This window comes from Pteropus vampyrus, unplaced genomic scaffold, assembly GCF_000151845.1.
Source record: "Pteropus vampyrus isolate Shadow unplaced genomic scaffold, Pvam_2.0 Scaffold180, whole genome shotgun sequence".
NCBI classification, from domain to species: Eukaryota; Metazoa; Chordata; class Mammalia; order Chiroptera; family Pteropodidae; genus Pteropus; species Pteropus vampyrus.
The window spans coordinates 1,866,214-1,887,523 of NW_011888961.1; the positions used below are offsets into that span (position 1 = coordinate 1,866,214).

General features: G+C 43.7%; 1 protein-coding gene across 1 annotated transcript in view; it reads right to left on the reverse strand.

Annotated features, from left to right (window-relative positions):
* The window catches only part of KIAA1217 (KIAA1217 ortholog), a 105,415-nt gene that overhangs the window by 39,372 nt on the left and 44,733 nt on the right, over positions 1-21,310 (reverse strand). The window contains 4 exon segments of the mRNA XM_023537186.1: positions 5,119-5,249; positions 5,252-5,284; positions 11,278-11,327; positions 11,840-11,944. Coding sequence (XP_023392954.1) covers positions 5,119-5,249; positions 5,252-5,284; positions 11,278-11,327; positions 11,840-11,944 — 319 coding nt within the window.

Here is a 21,310-nt window from a genome sequence, read left to right on the forward strand (position 1 = left end):
ATGCTGGACATGCAGTTCTGGATTTTGTTGTTTTCTTTCGTTGGGCTTTGTCTGGCAGTTGATTCAGTTAGTTGTGGATCATTTCTGTTCTTTTGAGGGTTGATTTTATTCTTCGTTAGGATGACTCTAGGGTAGTTTTTGCTTAGGAGCTAGTTTAGCCTTAAGGCTGAAGCACAGCTCTTCCCTACTCTCAATTGAATGCCCCAGGTAGCCAATAAAGACTCTACTCCTGCTTGTCAAAACATGAGCATCTCCCAGCCCTGTGTGTGCTCTGGGAAATTTTTAGCTTACAGCCTCCCATTTTGTTTTTGTCTCGCTTAGTGGTCTTTCATGCTACACACACTTGGCTCATTATTCAATAACAGACTTGCAGATTTATACAGTTCTTTCTCTGCAGAGCTTCCTCTTATTTGGTACTCCACTCCATAAATTCCAGCTGCTTCAGCTCTCTAAACTTTGATCATATCTCCTCAACTGAGACTGTCTGTTGCTCTGCTTGGGTTGTCCCTTTCAGCATCATAATATGAAACATGCCCCCAGGCAGAAAGCTGAGTCAATTGTAGGTACAGATCCTTCGTTTCTATCCTCCCAAAGATCATGATCCTGTGTCGTCTTCTGTTCAATATTTAAAAATAGTTGTTTCATACATTTATTTATTTTTCAGTTTTATGGCTGTCAATAGTGAGAAAGCAAGCAGAGTTGCAGTTACCCTCTCATTGCTGGCTATTAAAAATTTAATTCGACCAAATGAATTATCCATATCAACTTTATCAAGAAACAAGGAAACTGCCTAAACCTAATTCCCCCATCTCAAAATAAACATACCTCACATACTCAATCTTGATTTCTTAGATGAAAACTAAGACTATCAGTCTTACCAACAGTACAGCTGAACTAATCAATAGTATAGCTGAGCTGATTTTGCTGCCTAGCAGAGACACTGAAAAGTGGTTTACCACAAATTAGGCAGTTTCATGATGATAGCCAGACACCAGAATGACTCCTGACCATTTGGTTAAGTTCCCCAGGCTGTAGGAAACAAGGTAAACGATCCCTGGTCACAACTACATGTTATCTTGGAGAAGCCTCCCCATCTTAGATGGCCTCTGTGTGACTAGGGCTTGGCACATTGTATGGCAGCCTACTTGTCAACTCCTATACTAGTTCCATTTATTATTTCTGCCTGATGGGGGAAAACAGATCTCCTCAGCATGGACGAACCTCTAGTGTGCTTTTCTCAGAGACACACATCCCATGACCATTATTTTGGATGTCAGAAGATAAATGAGACTCTGGCACATTTCTGTGAGGCACTATCTTATAAAAAGACACCTTAAGATAACTATACTGAATTATATCATTTCAAATACAAGAGCTCTGTGAACTGCTATTTTTTTCTTATGTTGATGTTTTACCTCCTCCCTCCCTCAGTAGTCATGAAAATGGAACACTAAGTTCAGAATAACCCTATTTAAAAAAAAAAAAAAAATATCGGGAAGCAGAAAAAGGAGATAGGGACCAAGAAAAAAAATTGTGGGAATTAGAGAAGGAAGAATGTATCCATTCTCTCTTTAACCAAGTCTCATCTGACCCCCACAGAACTTGCTGCATCTCTTCCAGAAGCTTATCTCTTTCCTCAGCCTGCAGTCACTTCTGTGGATATGGGGTTACTATGGTAAAACTCAAGTACTATGGCATTTTGGGAGGAGAGAGAGATGTAGCTCATCATTTTTTTTTTTTTATATCATACCAGCAAAGGTAATAGACAAAGATGATTATCTTTCAAAGGGAACATTTGTTAGGTATAAGACCTTCACCTCTTCCTTTAGCACTGCTCCCAGCTAATGGCAGACCTAACTCTTACCTGGGAATGGAACATAACAATATAAAGTTCTATCTAGCTCTTGTATCAGTCGTAACTAAGTAGAGAACACGTATGATTAGCCACTGGGAATGAGGGGCATCGTTTAAAGTCAGGGCTTTAAAGTCAACGGGCGTATCTTTTGCACTTGCGGGTTAGTGGGTACCCCACTTGTTTCTGCCTCACCCTGTGATAGCCGACTGGGATGTCAACATTTCTGAGAGGTATCTCGATGAACTGAGCATCCATAATACTTGAGAGCAGTTCTTTCCCTGGAACATTCTAGAATCACCAGTGCCTGGGCCTTTCGAGAATCTCACTTACCATGGAACATTCTAGAATCAGCAGCGTCTGACCTCTGGCTCACACCAATGAAGTAAGACTCTGGCAGTGGTGCTTGGGTGTCAGTATTTTTGTTAAAGGCCTCAGGTGATTCCAGTGGGTGACCAAGATTAAGGGCCATTCTCCTAGACTGGTAAGACTGGAGAACAGGGGCTGACATGAACAGAGTTTTCATGGGTTTCCTGACCTGCTGAGGCTCCTTTTGTCTCCCTCGACATTCTTTTTACCCTATTTAAATCTACCCACCCCACTGTGTCGGCATCAAATTTCTTTTCCTGAAAATAATCTATCGATTCTTAAAAGAAAATGCTAAAATAGGATATGCTCTACAGTCTAGGATTTTCCAGTGATTTAATTATCTAATTACTGGAGCCGGCTGCCAAGCACAAAAGATTTCATCCAGTTTCACTGTTTTATAAGACAGTTCAAAGAACATTTGAATTTTAATTCAATTTTTGTTCTTTTGAGACTATTCTACAGAGTTTTGTATTTCTCTAATGATAGCTCCATTATTGGACTTATAATCACTTTGGGGCTGCACTTTGCTTTTGGAGTGTATAATACGTATGCTGGAGGAGAACTGGTGCTGAGATGTCTTAATTATTTAAAACTGTTTTTGTCTTAAATAGACTCCCCTGACTGGAAAGACAGAGGCTTGATGGGGACGAAGGTGACAGAGACAAAGGAAATACAAAGACTGAGCAGAAGCAACGGCAGCCAGGTTAGCAAACAAAGTACTTACCCCATGCGCCTGCTCTTTAGAAATGTACACACTTCTAAGCTCAGGAGCACATCTGCTCACTGTTCTGTTCCCCAAAGCCAGAAAAACCAAACAGTTTGGGGCAATAAAGGAACTCGTGTGGTTAAGAAAACATTTCCAGACCTTGACTGGAGAGCTTCTTTGAGAAGCTACGATTCTGCAACTGAGCCACCACAGTTCAAGAGTTGCAAGGAGTGGCAAGTTATGGGAGACCCCTCCTAGCCAGCCAGGGGACCAAACAATGCCAGCCACCAACAGGGTGATGCCACAGCCACGCACACCACACCACACCACACCACACGCACACCACAACCTCGGTATCGAATTTGCCACAATTCTACCCTTGTCCCCCTAAAAACAGATGCTCACTTTTGAAAGCAGTAGGTACTACCATACAAACAATGCATTATTGAATGTTCCTGGGAGGGTCCCCTGAGGAGCGACAATTTCCAAATGGCCAGGAGGTGGTACTACAAGGCAGGAGCGCTGTGAGAAGGGGCTTGCCCTCCATAAACCCTGGGCAAGAACCCAGGAGAAGACAGGCTCCCTCTGGCCTGCACATGTGTCATCTGGCTTGCAGAGCACTAAATAATTGGTTTTTAATTATTTTCCAACATTTTTAGAATGCATACAGATATTTCATATAAAACTTACATTTCCCGATTCCACTGAAATGTTGAAATGTCTAGGAACTCTGATTCTATCAGGTTAAGAGATGGGTGGAGCTGAGTGGTGACTGCCCTTTGGAGGGGCCACTTTGTCACTGTCTCTCCTCCACTTCACTTGTTAAGTTATCGCCTGGACCCTGTGTGCACTGGACTTTGTCACTTCAGCACACACCCTCAGCCCAATCCGCACACTTCATTTCATTGCAAAGCATCTTTAAATAAAACTGCAAAGCAAGGAGAGGCGAATGCGAAGGATGGGGAACTTCACAGAGGATATGATTCAGAAGAGGATTTAAATGAATTTGCCTGGATGCCCAAGGTATCTGGGATGTTGTCTGAGAGACAGAGTTGCCGTGGAGACCTGAGCCCTGAGCCCTGAGCCCTGTGGTCTGGTCTATCAGCCCTCACAACCCATGATGGGGCCTCTGGGCAGGTCACTTAAGCCAGCTGCCTTTCTGTTTATCTTTCAGTAGGTAGATGGCTTAATTAGCTTAATTAGGTGGTAGGAACTGCAGGGCTCATGCATCTGTGAGCTGAAAGAAGAGAGAAGCTGCGGTTTGAAGCCCTTTTTTTTAAATTGGGCTTCCTTGGCTTGGGCAGCTCCACCCCACTGGCTTCTGAGGATGCTCCTGGATCCTGGGCGGGTTTGCCTTTTACCAATGTTAGAACTTCTCCAAGTCAGGGAGGCCGCCTGGATTTAGTCTAAGCCAGCTCTACATCGTCAGTGATCAATCTCCCACCGAAGGCAGGAGGCATGAGGTTGATACATGAAGCAAACACATGATCTCACGCAGAGAGGCACCATCCCAGCTCTTCGGTACACACAATCAGAAGATACATTATTCGGCTTTGTCAGATTTATGAGATTTGCTCACCAAGATTCCCGACAGGAAGCATCATTTTCCCTCCCCTTTGGAGCCCATAGAGTTCATATATTAACAGTGGGACAGGGTAAGGAAAATACTATGGAACGCACCATTTTTTTTCCTTCAACGAACCATCCATAATGGCGTCTCTTCCTTATGAATTAATCTTCTAGTTTAAACTCATGTTTCTAAATACATCATAGATCCTTGCCAAAAAAAAAAAAAAAAGCTTATCTGCCTGTCACACCATCATGCACACTCACTGGAGAGAAGCAAGGAGCCCAGATACTAAGCAGGAAGTCTTAACTGGCTGTGAGAAGGCCCCACTCCACAGAGCTCCTCTGTTTTCAGCTGTCCTCCAAGAGCAGATGCCTAATGCTTTTTTCATGTGTAAAAGCATGCACGGCTTAAAGAAGTGGTGATACACTGACTTCAGTTTCAGTGGAAGCTCTAGACAAAGATTATGTGTTTCTATTGTTCTACTATTTAGGTCTTCGGTTCATGGAAACGATGGGAGAAAGAACCCTGGGAAGATGTGTGGGGCAGGGGTGTGGGAGGAGGAGAAGCCGGACTTCGGGCAACAAGACAGATGACATCACCCACAAGGAACACGGTCTGTACCTGGAGCTGTCGCATCTGCTGCAGCTGGAGCCTGAGTTCGGCCACACTCCGCCTCATGTCGAGCAGGCTCATGTGGATGGCCGGGGTGCCGGCAGCCAGGGGCTGGCTGGGCGGCCCCGTGGGCTCCAGGGGCTGAGAGTCTTTCCGCCAGAAACATGGGGACCTCCTATGGGAAAAGAGCAGCAAAGCACCTCAGAATGCCAGAAAGCAAAGTCTAAGCTCTGTCCCATCCCAACATGGATGACTGGTCACTCTAAAATGGACCATGTCTTTCATGGTGAATTAAAAAAAAAAATTATGTTGGTCATCTCAATGGCAAAAATAAGGCATCAAGTTTAAATAAATTATAGAAACTTCATACAGTGTTATAATGTACGGTCTGTAAAATCATGTTCTAGAATTTTAGCACCAAAGGAAGTGCAATATGTACAGCATGATGCCATGTTAAGGAACCTAGCTGTCTGTCTGTGTGTCTGTGTCTCTGTCTAGCTGCATATCTTCTTTAAATGTACACAGAGAAAAGGATTGGATGTATATAGAACAAAGTATTAACAGTATCTCCAGTTGATGGTATTCCATGAGTTTTATACTTTTTAATACTTTTTTTTTTGGTATTTTTAAATTTGCATAGTGAGTATCTGTAATTGTATAACAGAAAAATCGTTTTAAAATTCTAGGGCCTAACACAGGGTACCACTCTGACTATTTCCCGCAGGCAGATGTACCGTACCCAAGAACATGCACTTACTTCTGGGCAGAGATTCCACTGATCACCAAGGGGAAACTAATAAGAACTGAGGACTCTCCCGAATCCTTTTGGGTTTCCAGACCAGAAGAAGTGGGACCTCTGCCTGCATCTCCTTTAGTGAGAAAATCAGGTGTGATGTGAAACTTCTTCAGGAGAGGAATCAGAAAGGCAGCAGAAAGAAACTCTACCTAGTTTTCTTCTTGCCATAAACTTTGGCTCCTTGAGTCCAAATTAAATAGCCTCACGCACTTTATAAGTCCCTCTGGGAAGGGCCCGTTTGACCAAGTTTGCTTTAAAAATGCCTCCAAAAGGATCCCAAGTAGCACTTATAGGATGAGCATGGTACGGGAATCGAGTGGAAGTGCTATTTCCTTTTTAGGACAATGTGATTCTATGGAACAGGTGCCCAGAGTAGAATCCTTATCACACACACATTTCTGAAGGGGTTGTTAAGCTTTCGTGTAAAGGACAAAGCGGAAGGTTTGCAATAGGCCAGGCTGGCCTCGCACGACAGGACCCTGTGTTCCTTTGCATGCTGTGGAATGGTTATAGCCCAGTGGCCTCTCTTTCCATCTCGACTTGGCAACCATGGGACCCTGGTGCACGCAGCCTGGCAAGCCTCACAGAGCTGCTGCCATGAGCCATAGGTGGCATGCCAGTGAGTGAGGGAGTGCCTTACAACCGCCTGCTTACCGCCTGGCCTCAGCAACACCATCGGGGAGCTGACGGCACGGCAAGTTCCTCACCCTGAGAGAACCCCTCAACCAGCCTCTCGTGGTCCCCTTGGGGCGGTCAGGGGAGCAGACCAGGAAGCATGTGAAGGGTTTCCAAAGGAACCCCAGCAGACCAGATGTACTTTTTGCCATTTTTCTGAGCCTAACTGGTCACTTTTATCACCACCATGGCTCTGACCAACTTTTGGCAGTTTCCCACCCCCAAATCAAAATCGCCCTCAAAAAAGCAAGATCTGCCATCTCTGCAAATCTTCCGAAGAATATTCTCCAACCGTGAAGGCCTTCACTAAAAGGACATCCAGTAACATTTCCAGAAACGTCACATTAGAGGTAACAGCAACTTCACGCTCAGGTATTCCGAGAGAATCATGATAAACCGGAATCTTTTCTTTTAGAATTGGTCAAAAAGTTACTTTATCATCATTTCATACGCACAGGAGTAGGCATGTGTGAACACAGACACTCACACGCATGCATGCACACACATACGCACACCATATGATGTTTGTACAAAACCACGATCAAGATATTTCTCCAACAAAAATGACACTGTGCTCGGGAGCTCCCTCCCGTTCGGTAATAAGAACTTGTGCTAATTTCTCAGCCAAACGAAGGCACACGTTCCTTCCGAATCCACCTTCTCCTTACATGTTCTGAGGGCACCAGGGCACCTCACAGACCTCCTGCATGGAAGAGAGGCTCGAGTCTCCCTACCATCTGTTAGAGCTGAATGCCAATAACTGGTTGAAAAAATACCTTTCACAACCAAATTTATTTATGGAATCTAGACTCGCTTGTAACAATTTTTTCATCTATAAACAATCCACTAAAACTGGTCTCTAACTCCATCATTCGCTGACATGGCTCTTTATCAGGTGGCTAGTGGTCAGTTGTTAACCCAGTAGATGATGAGCGGATGTGGCATCTTTTTGGTGTGATGCTGGGCTCTGTCAGCCACTTCTTTCCTTTTCAATTTGCAACTTCCCCGTCTCTTGTCTTCTTACCTTTCTGCTTCTCCGACTTGGTCAATCTCTTTTCTAACTTTTTCCTCGGCCAACCTTTTTCAATCCTGGCCTGTTCTCTCCTGGGCCTGCTTCCCCACTCTCTGGGCACGCTTTCTCAGGAGGTCATTTCCACCATCACCACCTGCCACGGTCTCCCACATCTTTGTCTCCAGCATACAATTCTCTTCAGATCCACATGCCAATCCCTTCACCTCACTCCAGGACTTTTCTAGAAGCAAGTCCAATCATTATTTCTATTCACCTTCCCCAGACCTCTTTCTGTCTCTATCGGCCTGTTTTCAGCCAATGGCACTATTATTCACTCAACTATTTAAACCAGAAACCTGGAAATCATTCTCAGTATCCACTTTCTGGTTGTGTGACCTTGGCTAAGTAACTTAACTTCTCTCCAGCTCAGTTACCTCATCCGTAAAATGGATGTAAGGGTTATTGAGTGAGATAATGGAATAAGCACATGTAAACTGCTTAGTCTGGTGTCTGGCACAGAGGGGGAACCACCTCCTCCCCACTCACCGCCTCAACTGCAGTCAGCTGTGATTATTATTTCTCTGTGCAGACTGGGCAGGAGGATCCTCTGCCAGCCTCCCCTCCTCACCTGGAGTGTCAGCAGGTACAGAAGGCTGGGGTGGCAGCAGCAGGCTGAGATCTATAGGTAGGTAACCCAAAATCTACAGATGGAGCTGGATCTGGTAGGTGGGGACCCTGAGTGGTGAATGAGGTCCCCTTCGGATTAGATTCACAGGACCTGAGATCTGCTCTCCCTACCCACACTTGGGGTAGTCACATTCTGCTTCCAACATGCCTGGCCGAGTAAGGAGTGTCACTGTGCAATTTGTCCTCAGAACCTCACTCCTCTGTGTCCATGTCACCGTTTCCAGGCAGAGGTTTCCCCTTTCTCCTACCAAATCCACTCTAAGGTGATTTACTTCAGTCGAGTATATGTTAATATGAATCTTATTAAATGTAAATTTGATATAAATTTAAGGTATCCTGTTGTGATGGAAAAAACAAACAAACATGGGTTTGGGGGTTGGCCAAACTGGCTGAGACTCTTACTAGCTGTGTGGCTAACATCTTCTTTACAGGGTTATGTGTGTTAAATGATCTAATACACAGCATATAACACGTCGTATACCTTCGAAATGGGAGGTTCCTTCTGTTCTCTTATATCCATAGTAAACCAAATAGTCCTACAGTAATAGGAAGCCTGGGTTTCCCTTTCTGATGGCCAAATGAGCTGCTTGACCTCTATAGTTTTCCATGTACTTGCCTACAGAACAAGCATAATACTTCTTGTCTTATAGCTCACTTCCTAGGATTCTGGAAGAATTAATATATTTTGTGCACTGTACCCGGCTACTATGGCAACAAAAGCCCTATGGACCACATCTAGCCCTGACACATTAGAACGAGAAAGACCAAACTCAGCAGAGACGCGGGGGAGCACACGCGCATGGCTGTTGCCCGTGGCTTCACAATTTGGCTCAGCCTTTCAGAAGAGAAAACTGGCAGCGTGTCACCACAGATATTCAAATGTTCGTCCCTTTGGACTTATTGATTCCACTTTGGGAAATACAACCGAAGGAAATGACACCTGCTCCTTCCTCCATGCTCCAAAAAAAGACACTTACAAAATTTTTCAAAACAAATAAATGAAACAACTTATGGAACTTTAAAGGGGCTGGGGCCCCTGAACACAAAAGAATGAGAAACAAATGACAGGTGGGCACACCATGTGGATGTATGTCACACGTGTGCAAGTGTGTTCAGTCTTATCTGGAATATAGGAATAACGATTATCATCCTATCCCATGAGGATGTGTCAGGAGTTAATGAGCCCATGTGTGAAAGCACCCAGAACAGTGCCTGGTGCATGGAAAATGTTTCTCATGATGATGATGATGATGATGATGATGATGATGATGTTGCCCAAAGTGCAAAGGAATAAAAGGGGAATACAAATGGCATGTACATATTGATTAGAACAATGATATCGGGTACTAATCATTTCTGGACTAGAATCTAGAATGGAAGCTTTTAGTGTTCAGTAGGTTTTTTCCGTTACCTCCAAGTATATTCAGAATAATTGACACATACCATTTTATAACTTTAAGGTGAACAACATGTTGATTTGATATGCTTATATACTGCCATATGCTTACCACTGTAGTGTTAGCTAACACAATCATGTCACATAATTACCATTTCTTTTTCGTGGTGAGAACACTTAAGAGGTACTTTCTTGGCCACTTTCAAGTATACAGTTCAGGATTATTATCTATCATCACAATGCTATGCATTAGATCCTCAGAACTTACTCATCTTCTAACTGGAAGTTTGTACTTTTTGACCAACATCCCATTTCCCCCACCCCTAGCCCCTGGTCACCACCATTCCACTCTCTTTCTATGAGTTCAATAGGCTCCTTTTTTTCTTATGTTCTTAATAGATAAGAAAATAAATGAATGAATAAATAAATATCTACAAAAGAAACTGACGCTTGCATGTGAAGCTTAGCAATTTCCGTGAAATGACCTCTGGCTGCAACCAAGGTCACTGATTGATTTCTAAGTAAACCAACAAACCCCACAAGGATGGGAGTGTGGGAAGACCAGCATGCTGGCTTTAAGCTCGACTGCCTTTACTTAGCTAGTCCGGCAGCAGGACTAAGAGGACTCTGCTGAAGTTCCAAATTCTGTCCATTCTACCACGCAGCACGACACTGCGGCTTCCCAAAATTAGGGGTTCGCCCAACTTGCCACATGCTTCCTGTGTAATTCAGGAGCCGAACATGTCCCTAGTATTGATTTCTATTTATAACCCAGTGGGAAGGAAGACCTCAAATTCTTGAGAGAGGCCTGCTGTGAGCCTGCCGAATAAGATGTACATCAAAATATACCTGGACACCAGTCAGCTCCACTAGTACCATAACCGAGGCCTCCTTTGGAGGAATGCTGGCATTTAACAAGCAAGCCCTGGTCTAAGGCTACTTTCTCTCATCTTGACCACTGGTGGCTCTTTATCAGCTCTCATTCCTTCTCACACTTCCCAGACTACAGCTGGGCCGAGGTCCTTCTCCAGTGTAGAACCTTCCAATGGCTTCACTTTGCACTCAGAATATTATCTAAATTCCTTACCATGCATTTGCACCTGCTTTTCCCTCATCCCGGACAGCTTTTTCCCTCCCCCTTCACTTATCTAAGTCCTATTTAACTTTCAGGCCTCCGTTTGTGTCATTTTCTCAAAGAAATGCCTTGGTTTAGGCTAGATCTGTTGGTTAAACATTCATCCTGCACTTTTTCATAATACACGACAATAATAATTATCTGTTCCATATTCATTTTCTCTACAGGATTAGGAATTCTAGGCAGGTGGCCGTGTCTGAATCACACCCACTGTCCTTGCCAAGTATCAGGCACCTGTATATTTGTTGGATGTCTGGCCATATAAATGAGTGAATGAATGAATGAATAGCGAATAAATGAATAAAGGTTGAAGGGAGCAGGGAAGGTGCCATGGTACAGGGCGTTATCCAGGCAGGCCCTGAAATCACTCCAAATAGGTGACTTGGGGAAAGGTTAAGTACTTCTGGGACAACCAGAGCTCATCAAAGGCAGCCCGCATATCTCCTGGGGCTCCGAAGAACGCTTACCTGCACTTTCTGTGTGGTTCTTACTGGTCATAGACTTCATCATTTTCTCGCTGAATAAAAGAAAAAGAGATTCAGCTACACAGTTTCCAAAAATGCCTTTCCCCCCCTTCCATTCATTATTCTAAGCAATCAGCAGTGGGTAGTGATGGTATCAAGCAATGAGGGTATTTTAGCATCAGCACCACTATTGGTCGGCATGGAAAAGGCTTTCCAGGTGTGCATCTGATGCTGCCGGTGGGATGCAGCTGGTGGGCACTCGTGACTTTCAGATGATGGCGGATGTAGAGACGTGTGGATGGCGGTTGCAGGCACTGCGCAGTGGTCCATGAAGCCACATGCACTGGGAAGCCCATTTACCCTTCTTGGGCCGAAGTGTTACCTTCGACCAAGAATTACCAGAAGAAACAAACAAACAAACAAAACAAACCATGATTCAGAGAGATGTGAATATTTTCAGCCTTGAAATGATTACAAGAAAACGGATTTGAATGAATGAATTATCTTAATGATTAAAGAGAAACAGATTGAATTATTTTTAATTCATTTGCTTTCTTCTTTTTACCTAGATGCATCTTTGCTATTACTTGTAAAGGGCCCTTTAAAAAGCGCAGACTGAACAAGGCCAGTTAAATTGGCAATCTGTTTCTCCATGGCTTGCATCCTCTCTCTGTAAAACAAGAGAATTGTTTGTTAAAGCTTTATTGACTTTCAGACTGGTTTGTCTAGGTGAATGATCACCTGAAGGTTATAAAAGGTACCACCTAGGAGGCCATCAAAGTGCACCTTAACCTGGCTCTGGGAATGGGAAGAATCTGCAAATAAATCCCTGCTAAACTGAAGATCAGCGATCAGAGTTTAGTATTAATCCAAGGATCTCACTGAAAAGATGCTGCACAGGCCAGCAGAAGCCTCCTGGAAAGCTGAATGGTGTCTCCCTCAGAAATCATTCTGTTTGCGCGTAGTGTTTTTGAATCTTTTTGCCCTGCTTTTGCAATTTTAGCTCTGGCACCAGCAGTGTCCTCGGCCAGCTGTGGCCCAGTGGCACAGACTTCTAAGCCATACTATGCCTCAACTGGAGAGCTGCTAACTGGTTTTGGTGTAAATGCTGGAGATGTTTGTTATGTGTGGATTAAAACTTGTTTTATGGCCTGAGAGCAACACAAACGAATATATCTTTAAATCATGGAAAATATGATTGAAATCAATGTCTGACTTGGGGGCGAATGGTATTCAATCTAACCTCACAGGGACTTTAACCTGGGCTTTTATAGGATCCAACAGGAAACAAATATCCTTAACAACTTGTTCATGTCGAGACATGAATGAAAAATCCTCCCAATCGTTTTCTGTGCACAGATAATGCATCTCTCTGTTCAGGGGTCTCTAACGCTTCATCACAGTTCATCTGGCTTTTGAAGTAGGCTCACGTTTCTACACCTGAGAAAATGGCAGTTTCATAGAACTGTTATCGTTATTTTCAATACATTTACAAACAACACCATGACAAAGTGACCATCCTCTGCTGACTAGGTGCAGAGGGCATCACACACGTCACAGCCTGTGGATTGAGCTACACTTAGTAGTTTAAAACAATAAAGGTAGAGAGGGGAAGACAGTCTGAATAGTGTGGGCACCTTGCCTGCCATCGTACCCCACGAGCAGGGGTCCTAGCGTATGCTTGAGGCAGAGAAGTGACTCCATTCTTCACTGTGGGTGTCAGTCCCACCAAACCCCCACCATGTGATGGTGATTTCTGTGCTACAAGCAGCATATTCATACGTTGTGGCTTCTACATACAAGCTAACTACTTTATCTGGTACCCAATGGGAAAAAGCCATGGTGGTTTGTTCTTTTCCTGGTTAAGTTGGACTTATTGAGAGATGTTATATCTGTATCTGGAACTTCATGGCCATCAAGAAGGCTTTCAAGGATAATTTTGTCCATACGCAACTTTTTGGCCTTGAGTTTTACCTTTGGAATATAACCCTGTTTCATATGAAACATTGAGCTTAAGTTAAGATTTACAAGCTTCTGACTTCAGAATTCCATGGATTTTCTTTAGTTTAAAATAGATGGTTCTGTCACAACACTGAGTTTCTTGGACATAAGTCATGCAGTCTGGATGGTTAATGGTTATAAAACCATTAAGGAAAAAAGAAACAATTTAAGTATTATCAGTATGATCTCTTTGCTCTAACAGTGTGGGAAGGAAGAATCTCAAGCAATGGGAGTAGAAATGTATCTCCATCTTCATGCAATGACTTTCTAAGTGTTTCCAGGCATGGCAGTGAATTGTAAACCTCTGAGATGCAAAACATTTTCAGTCACACCTCTATTCCTGCTCTCTTCTCTGCCGTAAAACAGCACATGTGCCAAAGAGAAAAATTAGTAAGACACTCAGCTCAACAAAGTGGGTTAGTAAATATCCAATGGATCCCAAGTTTATCAGACTCAAGTTGCAATGGCATCTCAGAAATGATGGGGTGGTGGCTGATCACGCTGACTGCCATGTGGGAGACAGACTCGCACAAATGGGCTCTTGGGAAATGAATGACTTCCATGGGGACCTGCTTAGTGCCGGGTGAAAGCTGTCCAGTGCCTCCATTCTTCCCATGGTGATGCTGGAAGTCAAGCTCATGACCCTAGAGTCAAGACGCATTCGGAGCTACCTTGAGATGTACTAGTTTACTGCTCTTATTCCATCCTAGGCAAATGAAAAGGATTTATTTTCCTTTTTTTTTTACAGCAGCATGATACTTTTAAGGTCTAGACAACTTTGGTCAAGAAGCAACTTCAATGGGTTCCATGAACTGGAGTGTGGGATACGATGGCAAGGTGACAACCTAACTCCATGCAGGTGACAGCACCACTCAGAAATGTAAGAAATAGGTAAGTCTATGACTGTCAGAGGAAGTGAGACTCTGGTAGGAGGGAAGGGAGAAGGGATTCATTCCAACACTGGGTCTAAGCACAATCCAGGGTAGAGCTAAATCAGTGTTTCTTCTAGATCTCTCTCTGGTTACCAGCCTTCCATACCTGGTCTAAAGAAAGGAGAACAGAAGCACTGAAAACCCAAATGAAGCACCTGGACCATGCCAGGTTCAGACCACTGATCTGCAGTTGATTCATCACCACAGTTAGAAGTGCACAGCTACAGTCCAGGTCAGGTTGTCTCCACACTGGTGTCCGTCGGGTGGCATTTTCCTTGGCTCAGTGGGTATCTAGCTTCTTGCTGCGCTTCTCCCAATGTTTTTAGGATGTAGAGAAAGACAAGCCCCATATAGCACCCCGCTCTCCTTACTCCTCAGGAATGACCTTGGCATAGTGGCAGAGGTGCCTGGGGGAGAGTCACCAGGAAGGAGACAGGATCTCTCGGAGCCTTGAGAATTCAGAACACTATAGCTTGACAGTGGAGGGGAACAGTTTTCTCTCATCGTTCAGGAAACAGCAGGGCCTGCGCGTGGCCAAGCATGGAGCCAGCCGAATGCACACGTGCGCTCCACCATCTCGGCCAAAACCACCTTACAAATATACGATTCCTCTACACATGGTAATGAGAAAACGTTTTCCCTCCTATTTAATCACCAAAGTGTTTCTGGTTTCCGGATTCATTTGACGGAGATTATCTGATTTATAAATTCATAAATAAGATCGTCTTTCCATTTCATGGTTGGTAATCTAGAAACAATTTTACGGTTTAACTAAATTAGAGCAACTGGAAACTTAGGCAGCCTTCGCCCATGATGAAATGTTATGATATACATTTTAATGTAAAAGGGAAATAGGAGAAATGCAGTGGAATAAGAGAAATTATAGACAACCCTGTCATTTTATTGCAGGGCAATTTTGTATGATAATCGTCAGAATATTAAAGATGCTTAAACTAATTCTTGCCGATATTGCTTGGTTCAAGGTATTACAGGACTGGTGTAATTACTGTTGAAAAGATGGTTTTAAAAGTGATTTCATAAACCATTTTCTATCGTTCCATAAAACATATTTATGTGATGAGTATGTACATTTAAATAGCCATTTAGTGCCATAAGTCAGCCTGGCTGAATGAATCTTCTTGGAGCCCAAGCATAATATTAATACAAATTCAAAGTGCTGATCCTAGAATTTAAACTCCTGCTGCTACAACCAGCTTTCCTGCAAACTCCTGTCTGTGAAGGCCACTCACAGTCTGCTCTCTCTGTCTTCAGAGTAAAGAGAAAGAAAAAATTGCATTTGGGGGGGAAATTTTTAGCTAGTAGCTTCAATTATACAACCTTTTTGATTCAAGTTTTACCTTCAATATTTTTGGACGAGAGACTTGCCTTTGTACTGACCGAGGCCTATTAAGCCTGAATTAAGTCCTTATCATTGTCTGCATAAATCGATGGCTATTAAAAAACGCCAAGGCCATACACACAGGAGACTGGTAATTCCTCTATAACGAAGCCCTAAGACTATGTTTTTAATATCCAAAGACAAGTGCCGGGCAGCTGACAGGATTAGTCACAGGCATTTCCCTTCCTAACCAGATGCTAATTTTTGAAATCCAGTGGTGTGGGACAGTGACAACTATAGTAACCAGGGCCGGCATTCTGAGAGTGCTTACTAGGTAATCCATCATTCACTTCTAGTTCGAATATTTTGTAATTTTTTGGGTTCCCACTCATTCTCTATCATCTCTCTCCCCCTAAAAAAGTGATCAATGGGTCATCAACAAATATTTTTAAGCACTTAATCTGTGCTAGGCGAGGTGCGAGCCACTGTAGACACAGCAGTGAATAAAGTAGCATCATTAAGTGGTAACTTCCTTTCAGAGTCACTTTTTTTTTTTTCTGGGAGAAACCTAAGTGAACTAAAACCCTTTACTCTTGGCAGTGCCAAAGGCATTTTCCAGTACTGAATAGTTAACAGGTTTAAAGCTAGGCTATGCCCTTGTTTGCTCATGCCCTGACTCTCTGGTATAAGGAAAAAAAACCCAAAGTAAATAAAGACACTGTTTTCAGATGAGTTCAACAGAACACTGGAATTTAAATGATCTGAATTTGTGGTGAAGCTTCAAATAGGACTCTCAGCACCAAACTTTCTATTTCTGCCCAACTTTAACCACCTATTGGTGAAAAAACCATGTAACTAAAGACATTCTTCCAAAACCCCCCAACAAATGTAACTTCTCATTGTAACATCCAGATATATTGAGGACATATTGCTGGAGTTGGTGGTGGCTGCAAAGGGGCTACAATGTTTTGTACGCATTAATATTGCCCTCCTACCACTGCATACTCCGTCGGGGTAACAACCATGTCTTGCACTTTTTCTTGCATTTTCAGCCCTTAAATGAGGACTGGGTACACAGAAGTTCATTAAGAAATATTGTCTATGGCCATGCCACCCTGAACAAGCCAGATCCCGTTTGATCTCGGAAGCTAAGCAGGGTCGTACCTGGTTAGTACCAAGTGCTGTAGGCATAGAAAATAAATAAAAAATAAAGGATTGTAAGCTGACAAGGTCCTTGCAATCTGTGAGGTCAACCAAGGGTGCCTCGCCTATAAACAAACAAACAAACAAACAAATAAATAAATAAAAGAAATATTATTTATAACCCTGACCTTGAAGACTGCTGTTTCTCCACCTGCCCTCTGCTCATGGAGAAGGAAGACTGGGTATGTCCTACATTCTCTACTGCCGCTTCATTCCCTTGTCTGTCCAACCTCTCAACATCTCCCTCACTCCTGAATTCCCTAGTGCCGTAAAAGACCAAGGCTAAGGTCATCCGCACCCTCGTATTCTCAATTACTATGTACAGATGTGAAAGTTGGGCAGTGAAGAAGGCTGATGGGGAAAATATTGATTCATTTAAAATATGGTGATGGAAGAGAGCTCTACAGACAGACTGAACTGCCAGAAAAATGGACAAGTGGGTCCTAGAGCAAATGAAACCTGAAACATCATGGGACTCAAACGTGACAAAACCGAAGCTGTCTTATGTGGGGCACATCATGAGAAGATAAGTTCTTTGGAAAAGACAGTAATGCTGGGAAAAATAGAAGGCAGCAGGACAAGAGGGAGACCAAACACGAGACAGATTCATTCCATAAAAGAAGACACAGGCACGAGTGTATAGGAGCTGAGCAGGGCTATTGAGGACAGGACACTGCGGGCATCGCTTATTCACAGGGTCACCAGGAGTCGGAGCTGACTCAATGGCACATAACACACATGAGTTCCCTGCTAACATCTAGAATATTTCCTCACATCCTTGGGTAACTTCAGTCTGTCTCCCTAGTCCATCATCATTTACAGCTTCAACATCCGTGCTGATAACCCTTTTAAAAGTGTGGTATTATAGAGTCTCAAAACTCTTCTTCTTGGACATACTCTGACCTTAAATTCTCACTTGGTATAGTTCTACTACCTAGATCTGAAACTCCCAAATCTCCTTTAAGCATAACACTCTTTGGTTGCCTTCGGCTCTTTTATTCACACAAACCAGCGCTTTGCACGCATCCCTCCCTCCTTCAGCCCCAGCCATCAAGACTCTCTGGAAATTCTTTTTAATCTTCCTGCTTCTCCCCTAGGTGGACCACACACACAGTCTCTCCACTGTCCTGACTGGGCTCTGTGGCATGTAGCCTCTCTCTCTCAGCCTCACCGTTCCCATGCTGGGCTGACATTGCATTCTGACTGAGGAGAGAAATAAATGAGAAGAAACGGCCCCTTTGTGTCTCCCTATTTCCTCCCCTGTCACTTTCCCAACAGAGTGTAGAATCCTCTCATTAGGCAACCAAGTTCTCCCCGAGTCAGGGAAGAGACAATGACCAAAGCAAAGTGTTCATCTGGAATGGGTTGCATTTTACTTATGGCCTACAAAGATACACACATTGAATGACAACTGCAAAGAAATAGGAAAAATGGAGCCCCATTTACTAGGATCTGGGGGAGAAAAAGCTATTTCTAATCTTTCTTCATAAATTCACCAAGGCATTGAAAGAATGAGAGTTTATAATGAGATATAAAGAAAAATGCTGTGGAGATGATGGTATTCTCCGTCTTAAATAATTCTTCACATATTATAACTGATGCTGTTTACCCTGATGCCTTAGGAGGCGTTCGATTACCAATAACTTCAATTAAATTCAACAATCTCAGTGGAGTGTGAGCACTGTGATAGCCCTGGGGGTGAATCTGTCAGAGTCTTTCTTTTTGACCCGAAGCTTCAGGTAACACATCTCGATGGGCACAGGTGGCTAGATTCTGTGGGGTGTGTGTGCTCTTAGTGGTCAGATGCTCCTGGATGATGGAGACGGAGCTGTCAGCTGGGGAAGAGCAACTCCTCTGAGAGAAGAAACGTGAATGAAGCCGAGAAAAATGGTAGGAGTTAGCCAGAGGGAGAGGAGGAGGGAGAAGAGAGGAGAACAGAAGGTTCTAAGTAAGGAGAGTTTTAGGCAAAAGCAGAAGCATCGGTCTAATAAAATTTAATGGCGACAAAACACTGGATCAGGAATTAATCTAGATTTGTGCTCTGACTCTGGGGTTTGGGCGGGGACAGGGTGGGGAGACCAGGCAGGAGACCAATGTAGCAGATCAGGTGAGAATAGTGGACGAGGCCAAGAGCAATGGCTGGAGTCCCAGAATCTCTGGTATAGAACTAATGGCATTTTCTGGTTGTCAAAATGTGGAGTGTGAGAGCCAGCTATCGTGATGACACCAAGGCTTTTGGCCTAAATAATGGATCAATGAAGTTGTCATACCTGAGATGAAAAGATAGGTGTTCATTTTTAGACAGGCTGAGTTCGAGCTGACCAGTAGATGCCCAAGGGGAAATGTAAATCTCCACTCATTAATCACTTACTGTCTGAGTCTCTGTTCCCTCAGCCATCAAGGGTGAGAACTGCCTTCCCTGTCCCTCAGGGCTATTATCCTACAGAGATGTGGGAAACGAGGGCAAGCGAGAAAAAGTACCTGCACGGACTTTATAACCTGCAAAACGCTATGGATGTATGAGGCTTCCTATCATCCTTTCGACTTCATTCATTCAGTAAATTCTTTCCTGGCATCAGCTGCTTGCAGGGCACAGTTGTAGGTGCAGGGGCTACAGCTGTGAACAAAACGAAAGGCTTACCCTCATGGAACTTACATTTTACGGGGTGAGGGTAAAGGCACAAAAAAAGAAATAAGTAGAGAAATATGTATAAATATGTAAATACGAAAATATACTTACATGTAAAAATATATATTTTTTTTCTTTAATTTTATCACCGAGTGTGTGAATGTGTGTGTGCGCGTGCGTGCATGTGTGTAGGTATTAACTGCAACTTCAGCTGGCTGGGGAAAGGCCTCGCTGAGCCCATAGCATTTCAGTGAAGCCCTAACATTGGCAGGGAGCCCGTTAGGTGGACAGCTGCTGGAAGAACGCACAAGGCAGAGGAAGAACAAATGCAAAGTCCCAGAGGTAGGAAAGTCCCAAGTTCAAACACAGGAAGCCAGTGTATGTGGTGTGGAGCTCGTGACAGGGAGTGTCACAGGCTGAATGAACTCTCTGCACGCAGAGACAGAGGAAATGGCTTCCAAGAGGCTCCCGCCCCTCGTTAAATAGAGGCACCCATGCTCTCAGGCGTAACGTCTAGAGAATAAAAGCTCGCCTGAAATTCTGCTGGGTTTAGAATTCTAGAATCAGTTTTCTAGTTGGAGGGAACTTATTTAGGCATCATAGTTTTTGTGCCACTCTGGTTCAGTGATCTTAACTGAAGCAAAAAAAAAAAAAAAAAGAAAAAGAGAAGAAAAAAGAAAATGCTTGTCAGCAAAGATCAGCCACACCCAGGCCTACCTACGGGCACAAGCATTGGTTTCCGGGCACAAGTATTGGCTTCCGGCGTTCTGACAGCGTTCTGCTCAGCACAGCGACTGTGCCTGGGGACGCTCCAGGTAGCCTTACTGTATTTCACAACCTACTTTGTGGCAGGCCGTTCTGGCTGGGACCAGAATGCAGTCCCAAGTCAAGCATGACACCCAGAGTCTCTCAGATCCAAATGGCCAGCACTCTCTTGCTCCTCTCTGCCAGGGCCTATGGCTTTGCGGGTTTCATGTTCATAAGGCTTTGATTTATAGAGAACTTTCAAGATCACAAAAGGATTTTATGCCCATTTTCCTTTAAATTGCACAGAACCCTTAAGAATTCGCAGTTACAGTCCAGTCACAGGGAAAGAAGGATGCCGACGGCTTAGGGAGGCAGCGCTGTCCTAAGGAAACAAGCAAGTTACCTGCAGAGACCCCCCCCCATCCAGTGCTCCTTGCATGGCTCTGAGCTGCCTGCCCAGTGACTCACCATCTGGGGCGAGGCCCTCCACTTCCCAAGTGACAGGAGCCTTCAATCCCCAGGGCAAGCCTACATCTTGCTTTCTGAAATCATCTACTTTGCATTTTCTTTCTCTTCCCTGAGGGTAATTATTAATATTGATGTTCTGGAAATGATAGCTCATTTTTTGTACAGGTCCAAACCAGTTTGAATAGCTGTTTGTTCAGGTTCGGGCGACTTGAACACGGGCCTGTAATTTACTTTCTAAGGAGAGATGGTGTCAGAAGCTATGGAGAAACAGTCTCTAGAGTGGTCCCAAGAGAGCTGTGGAACCAAGCTCCCCACTCCCACCTGCTTTTGATCTGCAAAATCTCAGCGTGGACTCAAAAGAAAGATCGTGACTCTTCAGGAAAAAGAAGGAAAACATTTCCTATACTTGGCTTCCCTCACGTGTTTTTTAAATTTTGTCTTCTTAGATACCTCTGCTTATTGGAAGTTAGGATACACTGTCTCTATTACAAAAACAAAAATATATTGAGACAGCATGATAGAGAAAATATCATTTGACTAGAATGGCTCCAGTCACCAGACCTTTGGGAAGTCTCCAACTGTCTGTTTTTCCTTCTGTAAAATCACCAGTTAGGAAGGTGGGCTCTAAGATCCCTTCAGCTCTGAAGATGGATAGCGGGGAAGAGGAGATATTTCTTGGCAACATAAGCTGGCCCTACAAGACTTTCATGAGTAATA